This window comes from Brassica napus, chromosome C6 (assembly GCF_020379485.1).
Source record: "Brassica napus cultivar Da-Ae chromosome C6, Da-Ae, whole genome shotgun sequence".
In the NCBI taxonomy this organism is placed as follows: domain Eukaryota; kingdom Viridiplantae; phylum Streptophyta; class Magnoliopsida; order Brassicales; family Brassicaceae; genus Brassica; species Brassica napus.
In genome coordinates this window covers 11,641,203-11,666,183 of record NC_063449.1, presented here as the reverse complement: position 1 = coordinate 11,666,183, position 24,981 = coordinate 11,641,203, and the positions used below count along the sequence as shown (strand labels likewise).

General features: G+C 34.8%; 4 protein-coding genes and 1 pseudogene across 4 annotated transcripts; 2 read left to right on the top strand and 3 right to left on the bottom strand.

Annotated features, from left to right (window-relative positions):
- Nucleotides 1-3,392: 3,392 nt before the first annotated feature.
- Nucleotides 3,393-4,433, top strand: LOC106447855. The gene has a single exon (XM_013889811.2). It carries the CDS (start codon nucleotides 3,393-3,395, stop codon nucleotides 4,431-4,433), a length of 1,041 nt encoding a protein of 346 aa, XP_013745265.1.
- A 911-nt stretch (nucleotides 4,434-5,344) lies between these two features.
- Nucleotides 5,345-5,908, bottom strand: LOC106447856 (uncharacterized protein At4g04775-like). Its single transcript, XM_013889812.1, has 2 exons — nucleotides 5,753-5,908; nucleotides 5,345-5,647 (listed from the first exon to the last, which is right to left on the bottom strand). Exons 1-2 carry the CDS (start codon nucleotides 5,906-5,908, stop codon nucleotides 5,345-5,347), a joined length of 459 nt encoding a protein of 152 aa, XP_013745266.1.
- A 3,167-nt stretch (nucleotides 5,909-9,075) lies between these two features.
- LOC106447857 lies at nucleotides 9,076-11,398 on the bottom strand. The gene is made up of 4 exons (XM_048759640.1): nucleotides 11,290-11,398; nucleotides 9,995-10,373; nucleotides 9,514-9,895; nucleotides 9,076-9,426 (listed from the first exon to the last, which is right to left on the bottom strand). The coding sequence occupies exons 1-4, from the start codon at nucleotides 11,396-11,398 to the stop codon at nucleotides 9,076-9,078; spliced, it is 1,221 nt and encodes a 406-aa protein (XP_048615597.1).
- Nucleotides 11,399-13,229: 1,831 nt separating this feature from the next.
- On the bottom strand, nucleotides 13,230-17,140 carry LOC106380104 (cytochrome P450 86B1-like). Its single transcript, XM_013819922.3, has 2 exons — nucleotides 15,550-17,140; nucleotides 13,230-13,749 (listed from the first exon to the last, which is right to left on the bottom strand). Exons 1-2 carry the CDS (start codon nucleotides 16,789-16,791, stop codon nucleotides 13,327-13,329), a joined length of 1,665 nt encoding a protein of 554 aa, XP_013675376.2. The 5' UTR covers nucleotides 16,792-17,140; the 3' UTR covers nucleotides 13,230-13,326.
- Nucleotides 17,141-18,706: 1,566 nt separating this feature from the next.
- LOC106382712 lies at nucleotides 18,707-21,715 on the top strand (annotated as a pseudogene).
- The last annotated feature ends 3,266 nt before the right edge of the window (nucleotides 21,716-24,981 follow it).

The following is a 24,981-nucleotide window of genomic DNA, read 5'->3' as shown; positions in this document are numbered from 1 at the left end:
TTTGTCACGAAAATTTATATGTTAAACTTATTTTTACAAAATTCTTAACTTTGTCACGAAAAACAAAAATCTATGTTTTTTCATATTTGACAATGTTCTCACACTTTCAAAGAATATATTAGCTTAGTCACTTACTTATTTTATTTTTTACAAAACAAAGTATCGGAGTTTTGAAAGTTGAATTCGTATTATTTTAATTGTACATAAGAGTTTGTGATTACATAATTAGTGATTCTTGTATATGTATCCAAGAAAGTTTCAATGGCTTAGTAGTAAGTGCTCTATATTTATGTCATACTAACCCGGGTTCGATCATTTCTTTCGCATTGTTTTTTCATTTTTTACGAAAAATAAATGAGATGACGTGGAAACTTCGGGTTCTCTGATTGTTTGATTTTCCTATCCTACGTGGACACCCTTTCCATGGCTTATATCCCCCTTTTAGTCACTTACTTATTTTTTTTTTTACAAAACAAAGTATCAGAGTCTTGAAAGTTGAATTCATATTATTGTAATTGTACATAAGAGTTTGTGATTATATAATTAGTGATTCTTGTATATGTGTCCAAGAAAGTTTCAATTGCTTAGTGGTAACTGTCCTATATTTATGTCATACTAACCTGGGTTCGATCATTTCCTTCGCATTGTTTTTCATTTTTTACGAAAAATAAATGAGATGACGTGGAAACTTCGGGTTCTCTGATTGGTGTATTGAATTGATATATTTAATTATTGCACTCTTAAATAATATTTTATTAAGACATTAGAGAACTATTTTTTGAGTTGTTTTGTCAAAATTATACAAAATTCTATGATTTTTCATATTTGTCACGAAAATTTATATGTTAAACTTATTTTTACAAAATTCTTAACTTTGTCACGAAAAACAAAAATCTATGCTTTTTCATATTTGACAATGTTCTCACACTTTCAAAGAATATATTAGCTTAGTCACTTACTTATTATTTTTTTACAAAACAAAGTATCGGAGCTTTGAAAGTTGAATTCGTATTATTGTAATTGTACATAAGAGTTTGTGATTACATAATTAGTGATTCTTGTATATGTATCCAAGAAAGTTTCAATGGCTTAGTAGTAAGTGCCCTATATTTATGTCATACTAACCCGGGTTCGATCATTTCCTTCGCATTGTTTTTTCATTTTTTACGAAAAATAAATGAGATGACGTGGAAACTTCGGGTTCCATGGCTTATATCCCCCTTTTAGTCACTTACTTATTTTTTTTTTTACAAAACAAAGTATCAGAGTCTTGAAAGTTGAATTCATATTATTGTAATTGTACATAAGAGTTTGTGATTACATAATTAGTGATTCTTGTATATGTGTCCAAGAAAGTTTCAATTGCTTAGTGGTAACTTCCCTATATTTATGTCATACTAACCCGGGTTCGATCATTTCATTCGCATTGTTTTTCATTTTTTACGAAAAATAAATGAGATGACGTGGAAACTTCGGGTTCTCTGATTGGTTGATTTTCATATCCTACGTGGACACCCTTTCCATGGCTTATATCCCCTTTTAGTATTGTATATTGATTTTATTTAACAGTCATGTTAGATTTTTAGACGATTTCTTTTGATAATAATATTGTATGAGTTTCTTGAATTTTATGTTACTGAGAGAGGGATTGTGATTTAGATTTTTTCTTGTGTCAAGATTGTTATTTTCTTATATAGCACCTTTGTCAAGATTCGCATATTATCTTCTTCGTCCTTGTTTTCACAGATATGGTTTGTTTGTTCTACATGTCTGAAAAGTAATATCAAACCAAATGTAGGAATTGTTCTAGATATTGGTATATTACTCAAAATCAATTCATATTCATGCGTTTGTAGAATGTGTGGTAGTATTATTTATACATTGTCTATTTATGTAATGCTTTCTTGCTAATCTCAAAATCTCATCAACCTAACAAAGAATAAAATGTTTCTATCATGTTAAAGAGAAGGACAAAAAACAATACATGTAGATCGGTTGATGCTATGACTATATTTCAGAAGCTTTTTGCAAGGGTTTTCGTTTATCCCTAAGACTGGAAGGGAAGGTTTTGTAAGGTTCCAAAACATACAAATATTATTGTATCATAATGGAATGCACATTCGTATGCATGGGCAATACATACAATATTATTGTATCGTTATGGAATGCACAATACCGCACATCCTTTAAGGATTTTGGCTTTATCCAATCGTATATGGAGGAAATACAATGTTTCCGAAAGTACATTGGACTGAAACTAGTTTTATCTATGCCCAAGGAACTGAAATCTGAACAGAGTCCAACTTTAAAGGTTTCGTTGTTGTTGCGACCCTCATCATTTTCACTTCTCCCAGGTCACAATAAAACGGCATCATCAAACCCAATACCTTGCGCACGCTTCCACTGAATCTTACAAATGTGTATATTGTCATATAGACCAGAGTTCAACTTTAAAGGTTTAGTTGTTGTTGTGACCATCATCATTTTAACTTCTCTCAGGTCACAACAAAACGCCAACATGGAACCCAAATACCTTGCACACGCTTCCACTGAATCTTACAAATGTGTATATATAGACCAGCTTCTTTATTTGAAAAAATTGCCAAAACACCACAGAAGAACAACTACATTGTCCCTATAGCATAAATCTGTTTTTTGGTCGGATTTGGACTTAGATACACCTGGCCAACTTCAAAAATTCATATCAATTATTTTAAGAGTCAGAAAAATATGAAAAATTATTCAAAATGTACATAAACATGAAACAATCATATGAAAAATAATTTGGCTGACTAAATATTAGTGTAACACAATTTCATATTTTGATCTTCGGATCGCAGAAAGCAAAATCTACTAACTACGGATATGTAGATCGTAGTTTCGGTTAACTACATAGATATCTGGCGCTTGAAGATTTTTAAATCTACGATTTCGTAATATGTCTACTACCGCAGAAAGAAAAGGTTACGGTTTTGCTTACGATCTGAACCCCGAAAGATTTCATGAACTACTGTCTCCTATATATCTACTGGCTCGGAATCATAGAATCCGCCAGTTGCTAATACTCTACCATGGTAATATTTCGTTATCTACTAAGATACTATAACTTATCTCTGCCGGATTATACATTCTGCCGTCGTATCTACCATCATATATACATTCTACTGGCAGCAGAATGCGTGTTCTGCCAAATTCAAATTATTTTCGAAAATATTCTTTAAATCTCTCCAAAATCTGTTGAAAAATATCATGTAAATCTTTAATTTCCCAAATTTTACGTGTTTCCTAAAGTTATGTTTTTAAAAAATAACCGTGACCTCTCTTCTTCTTCTTCACAAGTTCTTGATTAATTTTGAAACCACCCCAAAAATTTGAATTCCTTGTCGAAGAACATGCATATCTATGCCTCTTGTGGGGTGTGGAAATTTGATCCCTGTAAAGGATGGGGATTTGCTTTTGATAAGGAAAAAGGAGGAAGAGTACTTGCTGTGGAATTGACAAGTTCCTTTGAAGATCTAAGGACTACGGCTTTTGAGGATTTTGGAATTGACCAAAACGATGTTGAGCTTGAGTTAAGCTACTTACCTATGAAGTTAATCAATACGATAGACTGTCCTCCAGTTATCATTGGGAATGATCGGCAAGTCAAGAATTTTCTTACATATGTACGTGGAAAACCTTCTTCAAGATTGTGTGTGTCTATTTCACCTGTCAATGCAAACAACGACAACATTGAGTTTGATAAGGAGCAATCTAACGCGTCTGGCAGAGAGCGAGGTGAGCCTTCCTCGTTTTCACCTGGAGATGGCATTGGTAGTTCTTCTGAATCGAGCAAGGATGGTGAAGACGAATGTAACTCGAACGCCTCGGAAGAAGATGAAGATGCTGACTTAAGTGTAAAAGAAGAGGATAGGGGAAAAAGTGTCTGGTTCTCTTTGAAGGATGTTGTGAAGAGGGGTGAAACGTTTCAAAACAAATCTAAGTTGAAAGTAGCATTGGAAATGTCAGCAATGAAGAATAACTTCGATTACAAAGTTGTGAATTCAGATAGAAAACTTTGGTACATCCGATGCGTGGACAACAAGTGTAGGTGGAGTGTTCGTGCTGAAGGGTTATCAGGATCCACATATTTCATCATCAAAAAATATGTGGCGGATCATACATGTGCTGCGTCAAGTATGAATAATGGTGGTCGAACAGCTTCTGCAAAAACTATTGGGAGTCTAATAATGCATAGGTATGATGGTGTCAAAGAAGGTCCCAAAGCTAATGATATCATACAGATTATGAGAATGGAACATGGATGCGAGATATCTAAATCATTAGCGTGGGACGCTCGTGAGTATGCGATTAGTCTGGTTAGAGGCATTCCCGAGCAGAATTTTGGAAAAATTTCGAAATACTTGCACATGCTGAAAGAAGCTAATCCATGAACACACACCTTTTACGAAACCGATGTTGATGGTAAATTCAGATTTCTATTTGTTTCGTTTGGGCAATCAGTACGAGTTTTTCATACATCCATGCGAAAATTTCTTGTTGTTGATGGGACATTTTTGAAGAGCAAATACAAAGGAGTATTACTTGTTGCGACGACTTTAGATGGAAACTCCAACTTGTATCCTATTGCATTTGCGGTTGTGGACTCAGAAAATGATCGTTCATGGGATTGGTTTTTCAGACAACTAAAGGTCTATTTCATGTACACGACTTCCAATTGGAGAACAGCTTATGAAGAAACTATCAATCCAATAGGTGTTCCTGAGGATAGTTGGGTGGTTCCATATACTGTTTGGAATGCAAGTGTGCTAGCTCCTGAATCAAGAAGAGGAGCAAGAAGGAGAAGAAAATGCAGGTATGAGACTGTTGAAGACAAGCTCCGTTCATCGCAAGGAGCTCAAAAAAAAAATGGCGCAGGTGCAGTCGATGTGGCGAAGAGAATCATAACAGGGCTACGTGTGACAGAGCTATTTAGACATTTCTTTGTTTTGGATTTTCTTGTTTTTCATTATGGTGTTGGTCACTTGATTTGCTTGGTTTTCTTGCTTCTGGATTTTCTTGTTCTTGGTTATGGTTTACTTAATTTTATGCAATCATTCCTTCGTTTTCTATATATTTGACAATAAGTTGTAAACTGAAGCTGATCAATAGGTTTCTCTGCAACTTTTACTCTTTAAAAAACATGAAATAGATTGTGAACTGAAGCTACTTATAAAGCTAACGACTGTAAACAAGAATCCATGGAGTGTATATTAGTCAAAATAATGAAAAACAATACTGCAAACTTAAGAGATTCTGAGGAAAATCAAACTCAGACAACAAGCAACCGACCACTAGAACTTGCTCATACACTAAGAGAAGTCCATATTCCTACGATTGCTCTTACAACTACCATAGCCACAATTCCTATCTTTAGCTTATGTTTCATCTCGTGTGCAACTCTAGCAATCTCCAAGTCTACCTTCTCTTTAAGCTTTTCGGACGTCTGATGTTCAACTCTAACCATCTCGGACTTCACCTTTTCCATAACCCTTTCTTCAAACTTCGTAATCCCTTGAGCAACCCTCTCATGTTTCGCATCCACCATCCGAATCTCCTCAATCAAAGCTTCATCAATCCATTTAAATAGATGATTCTCAGTTTTTCTCTAGCGCAAAAGAAACAAAATTCAGTCAGTATTGTATTATGAACTGTAAATCTAAGTGATATAGTATGGTTTAATCTGCAACACGAAATCAAAACAGGGACTTACATCTCTTGCGATTTCGTATCGGTAGAATCCTCGATACCTATTCTCCGTGGTCGATGAACCAAACGTGGTTATGCCCTCGCCACACCAACATCTTGTAGGCACACCATGAGTAGAGATTCGAGGAAAACGAGCAGAAGATGTTGACGAACTGGTCATTGCGATTTCGTTGCTAGATTCGCAGATAAAGAACCCTAATCCCCTTTTCTCTCTATTTTACTTTCTTAAGTTTCGACAAATGAAAAGAAACTCACGTGTTTGGGGTTGTGTGGACCTAGGTTTAGGGTCGGGTTTTAAACATTTTTGGGTGGGTCTAGTGGGTATAAACCGGAATTGGGTTATACTCTATAACACTTATATTAGCTGCTAAAATACAACACTCTAATACACAAAAATCAACTTCTGAGAATTATATGAAGACAAAATTTGAAAATACTAATCTGTAAATCTCATCTTAGTAATCAATTAAAATCGTCATGTTACATACTATATTGTAAAGATATTGTTAAACACAGAATTCTTATTTACTCTTGTTAAATACTACACCCTATAACATGATTTAGGGTATAGGGTTTGAACCAAATCGAATTTAGGGGTTCAACATAGAATTTGGGGGTTCAACATCGAATTTGGGGGTTTGAACCGTAATGAATTTAGGGGTTTCAACCCGTTCTTATTTAAAATGAAAATTGTCATAACAACTAACAACAACAATTAACCATGAACTCAAATACATTAGATAGGGTTGAAACCCTATACCCTAAATCAATTAATATATCAGTTTCGAAACATAAACAATAATCATGAACTTAAATAGTAGATCAGTTTCAAAACAATAACAGTAGTGCATGAACTGAAATGATAAACCACAAACAATCAAAGACAAGAATCATGAACTCAAAAGAGTTCAACCGTTTTCTCCGGAGCATGCTTTGGAGGCTTAAATGTGGACATTCGATACTGCAAGGCCTCATCATTTGCTGCTTCCCAAAGATCAAACGCTATCTTGTGTCGGGCTTCTTGGATGTTATCGTCATTCACCAATGAGAAATCTAAACCAAGTAGATGGCACTCTATGAACTTCAACGAATAAGCACCACAATCATTGCCACTCGTGTTTAGGGCGCGCATCGGGACATATGAAACAACATACTGTTTGACATTGAAATCTTTCTTCTTATCTGATGACTAGACAACCTTGACGATTCATGGAATGAGGACGGCAAATGCTTCCACGGCCTTGTTGTTCTTCTTACCCCCACAATCAAAGACCTCAACAGTCCGGTTCACAAGATTGACGCACATAGAGATCCAATGGATTTGGTTGACACAAATAGGGATGTAGAGACGATCGACATCAACACTCCAAACCGAACCTGTGCTTCCATGATCATGAACTTAAATAGTAGATCAGTTTCAAAACAATAACAGTAGTGCATGAACTGAAATGATAAACCACAAACAATCAAAGACAAGAATCATGAACTCAAAAGAGTTCAACCGTTTTCTCCGGAGCACGCTTTGGAGGCTTAAATGTGGACATTCGATACTGCAAGGCCTCATCATTTGCTGCTTCCCAAAGATCAAACGCTATCTTGTGTCGGGCTTCTTGGATGTTATCGTCATTCACCAATGAGAAATCTAAACCAAGTAGATGGCACTCTATGAACTTCAACGAATAAGCACCACAATCATTGCCACTCGTGTTTAGGGCGCGCATCGGGACATATGAAACAACATACTGTTTGACATTGAAATCTTTCTTCTTATCTGATGACTGGACAACCTTGACGATTCGTGGAATGAGGACGGCAAATGCTTCCACGGCCTTGTTGTTCTTCTTACCCCCACAATCAAAGACCTCAACAGTCCGGTTCACAAGATTGACGCACATAGAGATCCAATGGATTTGGTTGACACAAATAGGGATGTAGAGACGATCGACATCAACACTCCAAACCGAACCTGTGCTTCCATGATATGGAAGCTCACCTCTTCCATACTTGAGAAGGTTGTTGTCGACTTTGTACCCTCTCCTGTTCCCATCAAACTTGCCGTAGGCGGTGATGATCTGATTACTGAACATACAGTTCATAAATGCTACTCGGTTTGGCTTCCACCGACGCAATGAGGTTTTTTCCCGAAACAAATACAAAATGTTGTCCATGTCCTAAAAAAGACAATGCATTTTTTTTAAGGAATGAGAACCAATAACATAATTCAATCTGCAAATTAAGTCTAAGCTAAACTCACATTGTTCTTCAACCATTCATTAGGGCCCATTATACGCGAAGCCAACTCTGCATCAAATTTAGATGGCCCAATCTGAAGTACTCTGTAAATAGAAAGCAATAGTGTGCCGATGTTTGTGAGGAAAATTGAGAAAAATAGTAAAAAAAATACAAATATTACTTACTTGGGCTTGAGGATCCATTCAGTTAGTTTGAAAAATTTGTCTTTTAGAACAAAAACCAATTCGTAGTCGTTGTCTTTGCAACGGACTTCTGGATCATCTATATCATTCAAGAATGGTCGGTTGAAGATCTCTTGAGATGGATCAAACCCCTTAACATGCGACTCTTGTGTAAGGTTGCCCATTGTCTTTTGTAAGTGCTCTTGGGTCCCTAAATTGAAATCTAAAGTGTCAAATAAGCTGCCAAACACATCAGACAACTCTGGATCCTGGTTATAAACAGAAAAACATGACCCTAATACTTTTAAAACATATATATGACAACATCAAATACATGCAATTTCAGTACATCATCCTTACTTCAATATATTACAAACCGCAAACAAACCATCATCCTTACATCAATATTACAAACATCTAACAAAACATCAAATACATGAGAAAAGATCTATTTCTTGTTTACCTTTGTCTGAGACCTTGTCTTAGCAGCAGTTGCAGGACCACCAGTGTGAGAAGGAACCGAAGCTTTGTTGCGAGAAGCTCGAGCGCGGGAAGTAGTAGCAGGAGCACTAGCGTGAGTAGACACCGGAGTAGGAGCAACAGTAGAATCTGATCCAGGAGCTTGAGTAGATGTCGTTGCAGCAGCAGGAGTATGAGTATAAGTCAGAGCAGCACCATGAGTCTGAGTATAAGCCGGAGCAGCACCATGAGTCTGAGTATAAGCCGGAGCAGCACCATGAGTATAAGCCGGAACACCAACTGGAGTCTGAGATGAAAGGATCGTCTGCTCTAATTTGGTAAACCGGTCTTCAATTAAGTCGCGGACCTCAAGCCCTAAGGCAGTAAAAGAAGACTTAAACATACCTTGGATATGGGACTTCATACCCTCTTCAAGATCTCTGTATTTGTCGGTTTATCTTTGGCAAAGTAACCTCTTCTTCCTTGACTCGGCTCCAATATCCTGATACTGGTTCTTTCTTTTCTTTGTAGGAGACACATGAGCGGTTTCTATTTCTTCTTCCATTCCACAGTCACTTCTTTCTCCAGCCTCTTCTTCCTTTGAACCATCATCCTCAGAACTGTCCGCATATGGTTGTTCAGTTTCCTGATAACCCCAAACATGCTTACTCCAGTCATACTTCTTTCTGTACATGTCAATGATCAGATCGACCCTTTCGTCATTCATCTCATCGTCTCGCTCAAACCCAGCATCAACAATGATGTTGCAATTTCCAGTTGAAGAGATGTATGGAAAAACAACTCCCTACAAAAAAAACAAAGTTCAAAAGTTAAACACAAAGATTAAGAATCATGAAATTCAGTCACATTGATTAAAGGAATCAAAACTTACAGCGGATGCAAAATCGGACTCAATACTAATAATATCCTCATAGGAAACCTTAGCAGATCCTTTCCAATTTCTGCATCTCATGCTAGTGACGCCTTCTTTGAGCTTCTTACCCAAAAGAGACCCGATGTCTGGAATAGCCTCCATCAACCAAATCTGAAGTGCATAAGAGAATCCATCTATGACATAATTGTTCTGCGTCTTCACTTTATCCCTAGCTTCAGTAATGGAAGTCACAAGCGCATCAAAAGAGTGAAGACCCCACAGATATTTTCTCATCTTATCGAAATCCATCACCAGCTTGATGTACTTGTGTGGGATGCACATATTCTCATCCTTCACCATAACCAGACCAGCAATCACACACAAATACACCATCCTCAGCCTATCAACATGAGACCATGTATTACAAGATTTCAGATGCACCTTCCTGATTTGCTATACGCTAATTTTTCCTTTTCTCCGCAGCAACTTACTCCAAAACCCTTTATCACCTCTCCTGTTATCAATATCCAAGTCAGGCTCGCCGTCTTTATATTTCAGTCCAGTGATCGCATGGAATTCTTGCATTGAAAATCTGAGAGCCCTCCTAGCAAAATGGAACCACAACTCATGGCGCTTTGCGGTCAGAAGCTGCTTACAAACGAAGCTGTGGATCACTCTCCCTGAATACTGAAGCTTGTGCACATAAATATCCATAACCTGAGAAAATAGCGGATCACCCAACACTTCCTTGTACTCTGCTTCAACATACTTCTCCACCTTCTTAAGTATGGAAGTTCGACAAGTGTTGTTGACCTTCTCAACTTGTGTTTCCGTTCCCTCTTTGAATAGGGTTTTTGGCAACTGATCCATCGCCATACCTGTGAACAATGAAACAAATACAATCACCACAGTCAGTACTCATAAAACAAAGTCATCATAATACAAGTTCATAATACTTAAGCGTTGAGAAACAAGAAAAAGTATGAAACTTTACTTAGCATTCAAAAACATCAAAAGAATTAAACTTTGATAACATAGACACCTAAATCATTAACACTAACTATCTCAACTAAAATCGATACATATCAAGCGCAAATTATGATAATGAAACACATATATTTTTAAAAGAAAGACATGAAAATGAAGTCACCAATTCTTATACAAACCTGAAAAGGTCGAGGTGTCTGAGAACAATGCACAAGGAAAGAAAAACAATCACAACAGTCACGGTTCATGCCACTTTTCATCATAAAACAATCGTCCAAAGACATACATACTAGTGAAAACAAATCAAACAAAATCACCTAAGACATACAAAAATGCAAACCACATACTTTACTTGCTTTATAGATGTTAATACCCAATCAAATACGAATCCATTCTCCCTCAATGTCACGAGAAACAACAACAGGTACAAGAGATCAGTTGCCACAAATCAACAATCAAAAAAGTATGCAACTTTGATAAGATAGAAGCCGAAATCATTCACATAAACTAAATTTGAAACCTATGACAGTCAAATTATGATTAAAAAAAGACTCAAGTAAAAGATACAAAGACATGAAAAAAAATTCACAAACAAACCTGAAAAGTCTCGATTGGTTTGCTTGAAATAGAGCTGAGAGAGTATACTCCAGATCGGAGAGGCACGAGCTTCGGTTATCGGTGAGGTTCGAGCTGCAGTGGTGTTCGACAAGTTACTTGAGAACGAGATGCGAAGTGAGACGTGGTTTTTGAGACTGCGATTAAGAAGAAGAAGAACACCACCGGAGTCCTAGCGGGCAGAAGGAACACCGGCGACGGCTAGCTCTGACATGCCGATGACTTGATCAGTAACTTGACGTATCACCCGCAACAGATTTTGCTTATCATCTTCAATAGTCCAATTTTGTTTCTCCGGCATCGTTTTGATCTGGCAGTTTTTCAGACGACATTTTGTCGCTCGTGAAAACCAACGTCTCCTATCTTGACCGGCGTCGTCGTCTAGAGTTGGTTTGTGTGAATGTATTTTCCGGGAAATACCGAAACAACGAAGAAAATAAGAAGACGAAGAGAATGTCTTCTCTCTGGCTTTCCTCTCCGGTTTGCCCATTGAAGTCGAATCCAAGGAACGAGAAGTGAAATATTATGTAAGGGTTGATGATGATTCTGAACAGTTGGGATTTATCTGTTTTGATTTGTTTTAGTTATTTATTATTATAACAGTTTGTGTTCGCACGCTTTCGATAATGCGATGTGTATATATTTACTTAACATGTTTCCAAGTATCCAGATCGTGCTTATAGGAATTGATTAGACTATGTGTATCTTGTTGTGACCATACGTGAGTCGTATAACTTATTTTGCTTCACAAAAACATAGAAGTTCTATAATTCGAATGTAAAATTAGTGTTTTGTTACTAGTCTACCAATTTATGAATAATGGTTGTAATATTCATTTCCAATCAATTTTAATAATTATAACTTCTTTATCCTGGTAAATTTCAGATGATATATCCCAACTTATCAAAACATATAATAAAACTAATTACAACTGAAATTAAGAAATTGAAAATAAATCCTACAGTTTGACGAAGTTTTAGATTGCGTTCGATCTGATAGCTTTACAGATTAGTTGTGGTCGTAACACGTTTCTACATTGCCAGAGTTTCTCATGCTGTCTTCTTTTCTTTCTTTTATTATTACTCCATGTTTCATATTGAGTTTTCTTTGATAAATTTCCAGACAGCTTAGCATTGATTCAACCAAATTTACATAAACTCAGGGTTTCGGTATAACATTTAAGTCTCTCTCTATCTTGGACTCTAAACCCATGCAGATTTATTCCAGGATGAGAAACTTAGATTGTAACTTTCTGCCACGACACTTATTTTTAAACAAAAATTTTACTTCACAACGATAACTAAATTGAAACAGATGATCTATTAATAATTTATCTTGTTAAAAGCAAAATTTAACATGGTTTAAGAGTTTGATTTACGTTGTCCAACCCAATTCATAATGACTTGATCCATAAACTGGTCCGTCGATCTATGCTAATTATTCTGAAATTAGTAACCAAAAACATCATTTTAAGACGGACAAAGTCTGATCTCATTGTAATATATTGTTCGAAGAAGTTAAAGTTCGAGTCAATTTGCATTCTATAACATGCTGTTACATGCATCATCTTTTATGAGTTTTCTTTGATTCATGCACTTTTTATTATATGTCGTGAAATAACATTTTTGTAGCTATCGTGACTATTTGGTTCTTCTGAATTTGGTTCTTCTGAATTTGGTATAGCCGTTGATAAAGATTCATGTAAAATTTGTTGAGTCATTTGGATACATGTTTTGACTTTGTATGAACGTTCACTGATATGTGCTGGCTAGGTCTACCAATATGTAAAAGCTATACTCATCCATAACTTTATTTTTCAGAATAAAGTTAGAATAGTTTTCACGAAAAACTGTTTAGTTTCTTTACGATTTTGTTTTGAAAAGAACAGTTTGTTAATTAAAAAAAATGATTAGAATATGTACTATACCTAATAAAATATCTTGTACTTATAAGAATATATAAAAAATCTAACATAAAGTTATTATGATATTACAAGCCCCACCAACTAGTATTCCTAACATTCGAACAATAAAATGGCCTACATATAACCAACCATAACAACCTTCTTCCTAATTTCCACAAACGCTAAAACACCATTTGGATAGACTATATACATCATCGTATGACCAGTTAAAAAAAAGAAGCATTATTTAAAAACTCAAATGATCCAAAAATAAGTAAACAATCTTCTTATGATCCCCATCTTAACTAATTAACAAATCTCAAACATTAAACACTACTACCATCATCAATAGTCTTGGCATAGTATTGATCTATCTCTGAGACACTCCTGTTGATCAAATTCACCAACAATCCATGTTTCATGTACATTGTAAGAGCTAGCTTTGGCTCCACTTTGTGACCCTCTACAGCCTTGACCTTGTGCCTGTAAACTATTGCAGCCGCGACATATTTCATCTGATAATAGGCAAAATCTTTGCCTAGACAAAGCCGTGGACCGCCATTAAAGGCCGTGAATTTATATGCGGATTCACTCATAAAACGTCCATCTCTTAGCCACCTCTCTGGCCTAAACTCACGACAATCTTTTCCCCAAATAGCTTCCATACGACCCATTGCGTAAATAGCGTATATAACCTTTTCTCCTTTCTTCAATATTGTTCCATCAGGAAAAACATCATCTTCTTGGACCTGAATAATATTAACAAACAAATAAATTTAGTAACTCTGTAGTAACCTCACGCGCGAGGTGATAGGTTTAACATCATAGAAATTTAATATGAATGAGTTGGCGGTTACGCTTCATGGGGAAACAGCAGAACATACCATTCTTGTGTGTAACCAAGAATGTCATACAGGTAGTCATTTACTTTTTTTTGAAAAATGTTTTTAAGATACCTGCATATTAATTAGGTGTCTTCCCAAGAATTTTCATAATAACTCTATCTGTTTACTGATTAGGTAACCAATAAGAAAACAAACTGAATAGCAAATTAAGTTTTTCTGGTTATCAAATGGCTTTATTAGTTTAGACGACCAAATATTATGAAGGGTTAAATTTTTAAAAGGAAGATTAATTAAACATGCAGTGAGCTCTTTAACTAATTCTATACTCTCTGTGTTCCACAAATATTGTTTTATAGTTTGAAATTTGTTTCATTTTAAGTATCATTTTCATTTCGATTTTTACATTTTCAATGCATATACTTATTTACTAATTTTCAGATTTTACAATTAGCCTTTTAACTGATTAATTAATAAAATAAAAAAATTAATGACTTTTATAATATATGTGAAAAAATTAAACGACATTGTGTGAAACAAAATGAGTATAAGAGCATCTCCAAAAAGAAACTCTATTTTGAAGTTTCCAAAACTCTATATTTGAAGTTTAAAAATATTATTTTCTAAAAGCAAATCTTCAAACTCAACTTCAAAATTATTTATATTTTATAATATGGTCCTTATATTTGTGATAACTAATTTGAATTCATAAAACTTTTATAAATAATTAGCACATATATAAACATATCACAACAATATTAATTAATGAAATATTCTATTAAAATATAAAAATTTAAATAAAAATAACTTGATTAATATTAAACTTCAAACGAAATACCATATTATTCCATAAATGATTTTTTGTAGGGAAAAAAAATTAATGACTTTTATAATATTAGTGTTTTTCAAAGTAAAAATGGCTCTCCCCTTTTTTATTTTGGTGAAATCGGGTGATATTGATACTTGTAAATATATTAGATCAGAACAAGAAAGTAAAAGAGTAATATAAAATATTGCTAAAATACTAATTTCTTTTCGATGATATTAATACTCATGAATATATTCGATATGAACAAAAAAAATTGTACGAAAAAGACATCAAAAACAACAACAACAACAACAACCATCTACATGTGGACAATATTTGAAAATTTTGAAGGTTCCGGATCAAACTTACTTGACTACTAGTGTTGTTGTAATATTTAAATTTGTGTAATAGTTATGTCTTCATGTAGTTTTTTAAAATATTTTTTGTTAAGTTTCTTTTGTATATTATTGTTTTCCTAGTTAAAATATTTTAAATCTTGTTTTAAAATTTTATTTAATTTTATGTGTAAAATTTAAATTCTGTAAACAAAAATTAAAATATTCAAGAGATATAATTTTTTTAGGGCTTAAAACAATAAACAAAAAAAATATTTATGGATCATAAAGGTGATGTGTGATTTGTGGGGACCAAAATGTAAATAAAAATATGAACCTTCAAATTTGAAGTTTTGAGTAGTGAAACTTCAAATATAGAGTTTTATTACTCAAAACTTCAAATTTAAAATTCTTTTTTGGAGAGCAAAAAACTTCATATTCGAAGTTATAGAGTGTCTTTTGGAGAAGCTCTAACTATGTAATTTAAATCAAATTGGATTTCTTGGTAAGCAATTAACAGAAATTAGGAAGTAAAACATAGCAGATTTAGTTAAAAGTTGGTACCTCTTTGTGATCAACAGGAACTGAAGGGTACAATCTGAGAGCTTCAGACAAAGCAGCTTGTAGATAATTCATCTTCTTGATCTCTTCTGGTCCGAACACAGGCTCATAATCTACCTTCGCTCCCTTACCATTATCATCTCTCTGCCTCAAAATCTTACACATCTCCACCATAATCTTCTCTTCCACCTCTGGATTCATCTCTAGTAACCAGAAGAACCAGCTCAAAGCAACAGAAGAAGTATCTCTCCCAGCAAGTATGAAGTTCACACAGATATCACGAAGAAACTTGTCTGAAAAGCTACCTCCCTTCTCATCTCTCAGACCCATAAACACCGTCAAGAGATCAGATCTCTTTGTGGATTCACCTTCAAGAGACATTTCTTTCTTCCTCGTCCTTATAAATTCATCAGCAAAATCATCCACACCTTTTATAGACTCCTTTAGCATCTTCTCTGTTCCTAGGTTAAGACACTTCATCAACTTCCACACGCAAGTAGGCATGACGAATCTACAAACCGCAGCTTCTGTCGCGTCCTCAAAGGCTTTAGCAAAGGGTATAACAGGTTGGTCTGGACCTAGACAGCCTGGATCGACTCCAAAAGCTATCATGCACACGTTATCAAACGTTAGCCTCAACAACACGTCTTGCAGATCAATAGAAGAGGTTTTAACCGAAGCTTCAAGAACTGGTAAGAGCCTCTTGTGCACAAGCTCATACAACGAGTGAGTTGTTAGCTGTCTGAACTTAGCTGAATGAAACTCGATGCTTGCGGTCTTCCTCTGCCTCTGCCAAGTCTCGTCATCGGCGTTGAATATGCCGTCTCCTAGGAGGTCTCTAAGGTTGTCTCGGAAGTAAGAGCCTTTAGGGAAGGCAGAGAAACGGTTCTTGAGGAGATGTTCAACGTTTCTTGGGTCGCAAGTAATGGTACTGTTGAGGCTGCTGAAACAAGGGCCTCTGAAATGGAAAGTTCCATTTTGACGAGAGAGAATATCGGTTAGCCACTCGTAGATGTTTCCTCTGAGGCCGAAAGCTAGAGAAGGAAGCATGCCTAGAAAGGGCCATACAGGAAGACCGTAGTGTTTCTTCTGACGCAAGGAATGTATGGCGATAAAGGCAAAAAGGGCAAGAAGAAGCTCAAGAACTTGAACGTTTCTGAGGAGAAATAGCTTACGTGAAACAAGAGGGTCGTGGGAGGAGAAAGGGTCACTGAAGGTGAGATAGTAAGAAGAATTGGTACTCATTGTGAAAAAGATGATGAAGAGTGGAGAGAGAGGAATGAAGAGAGGTTAATAAACAATTGAGGTGGTGAGTTTAGCTAGTGGGGTGAAGAATATTGCATGAGTTTCTTGTGGTTCTCTCAGGAGAAAATAGGGTTTGATTTGGTGAGCAGAAAGATGTTGTGTCTTTATATTCCTGCGGCTCTTGATTCTCGTGTGTGTATTACTTTTCTTGCACTTTAAGTAGGGTCTTTTGAGGTCATTCGCTATGTTCTTGGGAATATCAATAGGTCGAATCTTTTTGGGAGGTTTAAAATTTAAATAGAGGAATAGGGTTTTAGATTGTTTTTTTTATTCCTTTGCCCCAAAAAAAAAAAATATGTGTGTTTTGACCAAAACTGTGAACTGGTTTTGGGAAAATGATTCAGATGAGAAGTGGTTGATAACGGGTAACCTAAGTTAATCCTCTATCATATTTAGCTCATTGCTTCGTCCACGTTTGTTTCTTTTTGTACTCTCTGTTTCCGAAAGTAAGATTTTCTAAAGTGTTCACGCTTATTAAGAATTCAATACGTGTTTATAATTTAATTTTTATTTTATTTTATTATACACTTTCCAATAACTTTTCACCAATGAAATTTAATCAATTCAAATATTTTCATTTAATGAATGATGACCAGGGAACGGCGAGGAATAATGCATTCTCTAATGTTCCTAAAAAAAATCACCATTCATAAAGAATAATAATTCTCTCTCATTCCTTTTCATTTCTTTTTTTGTAGAGAATTAAAAAATAAAATTATCTTGTTAAATTTGATAAGAAACAACACATTTCTTTTCATTCCTCCTATTTTATACCCGTACATTCTTTTTTTATTCGTTCCTCTTGTTTCTCGAATGGTCACCAGTCAGACTTTTAATGTTTCTTAAAAGTATAAAAAAATACTTTAAACATATAAAAAATCTATCTTTGTGGAATAAGTAAAAAATCTAAACATTTTACTTTCGGGAACGGATGAAATATTATTTTTTCACGTAGAGTTACCACTTTTTATATTATTATTACGAGGAAGTTGATTAATTTTCTTTTTCAAATATGCCAAATAAAATGGGGCATCATCTATAGAAAATAACAATTCTTCATTTTCATTGGGCCTTCTTATAGCGTCATTAGAGCAACATTATCGGTTACAACCTCTACTAGTCTAAAACAAAAAAAAAACATTATTATAATAATTTGATTATGTTTTAATTTTGTAAAACCAATTAAAAGCATAGTTAAGTGACATCTGTCCTTTGGAGTTTATGACCAGTCCTTAAAAATCTTCCATTAAAAACTTTTTCTATTTTCTCTCTCCAAATTTAATTGTTTTCTAATTTTCTTTAATTGTTAAGGACTCCTATACAATTTGATATTGGAGCTGCTCTTAGTTATGGTTTTCATGTTCTCACCATTTGCTTAATATCAGTTCATCATGTTTAATTTACCGTTGTTTATATATATATGACAAATAATTAATGATTTGTATTAATATTATCTTGATGAAATGATACAAATCATATATTTATCATTCATTTGATTCAGTCATATAAAAAAACTTAAAGAAACACTCAAAATTCAATAAGAAAAACAGTGGACATTATGTGAACAATTATAAGTTTCAAAGGATTAGTATTAGATTTAGTTAGACGAAAGAGTCTATTGAGGAGGAAAATGAAAAAAAAAATCATTAAATCGGCATCATTCTACTTTTTATTTTATAAACATATATAAAGACAAATAAAATAAAATAATTTTTTTTTTCATAATTTCAAGTTATATGTTTTTAAATTCGAACTTTGTATAGAATTTTCAAAAAAAAAAATTCAAATTTTATTTTGAAAGTTCTAAAATATTTTTTGAAACTATTTTAAAATTTTAATATTTCTTTTCTGTTTCTAAAAATTTTAAACTTCACCCCTGAAACTCAATCTTAAGTCTAAATTCAAAATATAAAGTTAATTGACCCAAGAACTATAAAGGTAGATTTACCTTTCAATAAAAATTATTCTGATTATTTTATTCTTTGAATGCTAGTTTCGTGAAAATAAACCGAAATACATTAGCCTAAGGGCTTCTTGTATATTTATTGTATATACTAGTATACAATGTAGTATTATCTTCGGACATGAAAATCTTAGAAAGCCCAAAATGCACTGTGTTCAGCCCATTATTAAGTAATAGGCCCAGACATGGTGATGCAGCCATGGAGTTGTGCTACTGAAGATGCAGCAACCTGCATCAAAGGAGGTTTTCTTTAGGCTCTTTCAGTTCCTGATGTTTCAGCCCTTTCTAGCAATCCTTATAACAAAAAAGAGGTCGGAGAATCGTTTGTTAAAACACACACACAGAAGAAAAATGGCGTCTTTGTTCAACAAATTCCAGCAGGTTAATGAACTCTCTTGGCTTCTGTGTTTGATCCTATCGAATTATCTGAACATTGTTTCCATCTCTTGTACGATTTATAGTAACGGGTACGAACAAAGTTTGACTCTTTGTTCGATTTTAGGCAAATTTGGCATTGCAAGAAATAGATTAGAACAGAGGTTGAATATGAATCTTTAAATTTTCATTTTTTGTTGGTTAATGTCGTATGAAGTTTCTCTTTTGATTAGTTTCTGAGAGGGTTTATACATTGCTGATTGAGATTTTGAACTTAGGCTGTTGGAGTTCTTGCCAAGAGTACCACATTTGCTAAGAACCCAAAGGCAACTACAATTTGAAGCAGACATTAACAAACTGTTTATGTATACAAGGTTGGTTCTTTTGTCTCAATAGTTCTTGATTTTGTTTTATTTAGCTCCAGCTGTTCCTTCTAAGTTAAATTATGAATACCAATTGTGTGTTTAGCTTTAACGAAGCTATGGAGACGGAGCAGAAGAGATAATTGAGATGGCTGGTAAGACCTCCTTGTCTGAGCAGCAGAGACAAGTTCAAGAGAACATTCACCACCTAGTTGAAAACTTCTGCTCTTTGATGGATGGAATCCTTCTTCCTGATGTTAGCAAGAACGAGTCAGGATCACAAACAGCAAGCCCTCCTCCTCCTCGTCAAAGCGGTTTACTTTCGCCATTGGTGGGGGTAATACTTTTCCAGCTGCAGATGAGCTCCGTAAGTGTTTCAGTTTGTGAGTAGGGCTGGGTTGCGGGTCAAACCCGCCCCGCTGACCCGCCAACCCGCAGGTTACAAAGTTTTTTTTTGTCAAAAAATCCGACCCGCACAATCCGCGAACAAATAAATTTGTACCCGCACCCGCCCCGCTTAATTTTGCGGATAACCCGCCGGACCTGCGGGTTATATTTTTATTTTAAAATTTATTTATTTAATTTAATTTTTGTAAAATATAATATAAATAATATATTTATAATTAAAATTTTAAATATTTTAAAATATTTTGATTATTATTTTTTAAAATTCCCATATTTTCTTTACAAAATATACATTTTTACAAAAAAAAATATATTTTTTTTTTTAAATGTAAAAAAAAAAAAATTGCGGATTGGCGGGTACCAGCGTTTCAAAATCCACCAACCCGCACCCGCTCCGCGGCGGGTCAAACGGGCCGGGCCCCGCGGGTAAAAACTCATATTCCCAGGCCTATTCGTGAGCTTTATAATCTTAACCCATGTAGTCAGTGTCTAGGCATCCTACTAAGCTGTAAATCTGTTATAAACTAAGATTTTTTTTTACTAAAATCTGACTTATGCAACTCAAATAGGTTTATACCGTTTTAAATCGGTTTAAATCAGTTGAAATCGGTCTATTTCAGTTTAAATCAGTCTTAATATGTTGAATCAACCAATAATGTTAGTGCAAATCCACAAATTTATTCAGTTTTTTTTTTGTCGTATGTAATTCATCAAAATAAATTTATAACTAAACCCAAAAACTAAAATATCTAATATAAATAAAAGTATATAAAATAAAGCAATTATTCGTTAACGTTTAGGCTCCAGATATGGCGGTCTAATCGCTAGTCTTCTGTAAAATGCTTAGTTACCGGTTAGTGATTTTTTTAACATTGATCTTCACTACTTTCTTCCATATTATTCACACTGATTCTTCTTCTTCTTCTTCAGCACAGTTGTTCCTGAAACAAAGCCTTTGAAACTAGCTGAGGTCTCATAGACATTTACCTGATCAAATGGGCTACACCTCACAAAGACTCTGGTCAAGGCTGTTTCATCAAAGGCCAAGCAGATGCTGGAACTGTCTTAGCCTTTTACCCTGGAGTTATCTACTCCCCTGCCTTCTAGAGGTACATACCAGGGTACCCTAAGGTTGACTCACACACCTCTTATCTCATCACAAGGTACGATGGCACTGTGATAAACTCTCAGCCTTGGGGACTTGGTGGCGAAGCTAAAGAACTATGGACTGGTACTTCCTACACACCCGCGGTTAAACAGACACCAAAATATCAGAAAACGGTTCAGACAGGTTCTTGAAAGCGTTGAGCAAGCCACTCCAAGGCTTTGGTAAAGCCAAAGAGGTTCTTGAAAAGATTTGGAAGCTTTTGGTTTAAGACAGGAGGTAGCAATGGTTTGGATGCTCCTGTTTTGAAGACACTGGTTTTGGTGGCAACAAGGGAGTTATGCGATGAGGAGCTTCTGCTGAATTACAGGCTGACTAACTCTAAGAGAAGACCGGATTGGTACTGTTAACGAAGAGGAGGATAGGAGAAGATGGAGCTAAACTTCTCCGCTTCTGTTATATGTTTTCTTGTTCAAGTCATGAACTCTGTTTCCGAGCTCCCTCCTCTGTTTCGCACTAATACGACGTCGTAGTGTTTGTGTGTTATTGTTCTTTTTAATATGTTTTTGTTGTTAATTAAAAAAGATTATGGTCTGAAAACTAACAATATTGTAAGCAAAATTATCTTATCAAACTATTATTTGTCATCGGTAAGTTAAACTTTTTAATTAAATCTTACAAAAATGTTTATTATAAAAGCATTGTAACCCCCTTAAAAGATAAGCATTTCAGCATTTGAAGTAGTTACGTGTTATCACCACAATGATTTTTAAAATTCTTAGAAAAATAGGTTGGTTTATCCAAATATATAATAAACTTTTTAATAAACTAACCATAAATTAATTATTCATGTTTTCAATTCTTTCTTTAAATAAAAATTACGGAATTGCCTAATGTGGCTAACGTATATATGACAATTAATGATTTTGAATAATAAAGATTTGATACAAATTAGTGTATTCTCTATCATTTTTGTTTAACTTTAAGTTATTAAAATAAATTCAACAATCACATTAACCATATAATAAAAATTTAGATTTTTCCGTATATGTTATATTTTGAACTTTTTAAAAAGTCTCACATTAAAACTTTTATGATCCATGATTTATTTTTTTACAACAAGATACAAATTATTACAAAATCATGTAAGTAGAAAGTTTCATATATATTAATATCTTTTAATTAAACTATATACCATAGAAAATACATAAATATTTTAATTTTGAAACTTGTTTTTGAACAATTTTTTTTTGATAAAATCTTTAAACAAATACTATACTGATAACTTAATATTTAAAATTTAAAATTTGCATTGAATTTTTATAAAAAAATTATAAGTTCCTACAACTTTCAAAAATATTGCACAATGAAAATTTGTTATCAGCGATTTAAATTTTTTGTTATAAAAAATACAAATAAATAGAACGCATCATTTAACTATATATCAATATTAAAAATATATTATTTATCTATGTATATATTATGTAAATTTAATTATATAAAATAAAAAATAGAAAAATGATTGTTTGGATTAATAAAATTTATTTACGTATTTAATTATATACGTAATAGTTATTGACTTTTTTACTATCCAATATATATATATATATATATATATATATATATTATTTTATAATATATAAAAAAACATATAATATATAAAATAATTTTTATATACAATGTTGAGGTTTGGGGTTTGGGGTTTCGGGTTTCGGGTTTCGGGTTTGGGGTTTGGGGTTTGGGGTTTTGGGGTTCCGGGTTTTGGATTTCGGGTTTCGGGTTTTTGGTTTCGGGTTTGGGGTTTCGGGTTTAGGTGTTCGGGGTTTGGGGTTTCGGGTTTTGGATTTCGGATTTCGGGTTTCGGGTTTCGGGTTTCGGGTTTCGGGTTTCGGGTTCTAGGGATTTAACCATAACACTCGTTAAAAATAACGACGAAACTTAAAATTAAATATGGGATTTGGAATATATGAAGTAGAAAATTAAAGATGGGGGGTTGGGTTTCGGGTTTCGGGTTTGGGGGTTGGGGTTTGGGGTTTCGGGTTTGGGTTTCGGGTTTCGGGTTTCGGGTTTCGGATTCTAGGGATTTAAACATAACACTCGTTAATTCCACGTAAGCACAAATCGTCGTAAAGTCCTCGTAGGATGAAATCGTCGTAACTACCACGTAAAATGATTTAAACAAAACACTCGTTAATTCCACGTAAGCAGAAATCGTCGTAAAGACCACGTAAACGGATTTATACATAAACCTGTTAATTCCACGTAAGTACAAATCGTCGTAAATATCTCCGAGTGTACAAACTTGAAAAAAAAAAGGAAAAGGAGAGAAATACCAGATTAACATGTGGCAAGACTTCCAGGAATTATAATACGTAAGTCTCGCCCACATGAATTCTAATATCTTCTCCTTTTCCTATTTTTTTCAAATATTTATAATTTGAATAGGATTTTTTTGAGGATTGTGATTTGAGATAAGGTGTGATTTGGGAGTTTGTGTGTGGTTTGAGAGTGAGAGTTGTGGGTATATTTATAGGAAAGCAAGCCTCGTTAATTCCTCGTAAGGTAAATCGTCGTTAATACCTCGTATAAAAAAACACGGGCCTTTGTGACTCCTCGCAATTTCCTCGTAAAAAAAAAGACGGGCCTTTGTAACTGCTCGCTATTTCGTCGTAAACTTACGAGGAATTTGCGACGATATGTAATCTTATATATACACCCGAGCGCTCACTCTTTCTTTCCTCTCTACTTCCTCTCTACTTCCTCTCCATTTCGTAGCAATGGTAAGCCTCTCTGATTCTTCTCTAATTTGGTTAGTTTATGATAGATTAGGTGGTTAGTATAGGGAATTTAGATAGGTTTGCGGATTTTATGTTGTTTAGTGTTGATTATGTGGATAATGTTGGGAAATATATTGTTGATGTTAATTTTAAAATTTTCATTTTTTTCCCAGGTTCGAAAAGGAAGACTTACTGCCCATTACAGAGAGATCTTCGGTGAGCCGGGTAGTCGTTTAGACCCGGCCTCTTCTTCTGCTCCCAGTTCTTCGGGCCAGGAGACTGTCCCCGAGACTCAGTACACTCAGAGAGTCTCTGGGTCTACTTCTTCTACTGCACCATCGGCTCCTCATGTGCCTCCTCCGATGCCTCCTCCTGTGCCTCCTCCGATGGCACCTCCGATGGCCGCCGATATTCATCCTGATTTGATGGTGCCTCCGAGTGCTCCTTACTCGCAGTACACTGTAGAGGACATTCTCAGTCTGCCAGGCAGAGAAGGTTTACCAGTCATCGACCCAGACCGCCCGGACGGAACTTTGTGGTATGTTGCCTTAATTTTTTTTTAATTCGTTTAAATTTCTTTTATAACATTAAAAAATAATTTATATTTTAAATTTGTATTTTCCAGGTGGGGGGTTGACGGATGTCTTGCATCGGACGTAACCGACACGATCAAGGGTTACTTCTCCATGCCACATCCAAACTGGAGTAAGACGCCTCACTACGTCAGAAAGACGTGGTTCAAAATTTACGCTGTAAGTTTCTATTAATTAATTATATATACTTTAATTTTTTCATGATTTATATATATACTTTCTAAAAAACTAATTGTTAATTTATTTTTCCAACAGAAAAAATATACTTGGGCCTTGGGGATCACTGAGAGGGTGAGGAAGAAGTTTAACGCGAAGGCGAAAGTTCGCTTGTTGGACACGGTCTCCAACTGGAAGGGTGACTGGATCGTGAAGGGGTATGAGCGTGGCAAACCCGCTGAGCTCACCACGGATGTGTGGGATGGCCTCATCCGTTATTGGCGCCTTCCTGATTCCATTAGAATCGCCCAGGCTTGCTCTAACTCCCGTAACACGGTCGATGAGCACGGGAACGGGCCGATGCTTCACACTACGGGCCAAAAACCCCACGCCG

Excerpts from the sequence above, each read along its gene's own strand:
- LOC106447857 (XM_048759640.1), bottom strand. The coding sequence starts at position 11,398 with ATGCCGGAGAAACAAAATTGGACTATTGAAGATGATAAGCAAAATCTG. Across the intron at positions 9,896-9,994 it reads AACAGGAGAGGTGATAAAGG|GCTGAGGATGGTGTATTTGT; the intron begins GTTTTGGAGTAA and ends TCATGTTGATAG. Across the intron at positions 9,427-9,513 it reads AGTCCGATTTTGCATCCGCT|GGAGTTGTTTTTCCATACAT; the intron begins GTAAGTTTTGAT and ends TTTTTTTTGTAG.
- LOC106380104 (XM_013819922.3), bottom strand. The coding sequence starts at position 16,791 with ATGAGTACCAATTCTTCTTACTATCTCACCTTCAGTGACCCTTTCTCC. Across the intron at positions 13,750-15,549 it reads TTCCTGTTGATCACAAAGAG|GTCCAAGAAGATGATGTTTT; the intron begins GTACCAACTTTT and ends AATATTATTCAG.
- LOC106447855 (XM_013889811.2), top strand. The coding sequence starts at position 3,393 with ATGCATATCTATGCCTCTTGTGGGGTGTGGAAATTTGATCCCTGTAAA.
- LOC106447856 (XM_013889812.1), bottom strand. The coding sequence starts at position 5,908 with ATGACCAGTTCGTCAACATCTTCTGCTCGTTTTCCTCGAATCTCTACT. Across the intron at positions 5,648-5,752 it reads GATACGAAATCGCAAGAGAT|AGAAAAACTGAGAATCATCT; the intron begins GTAAGTCCCTGT and ends CTTTTGCGCTAG.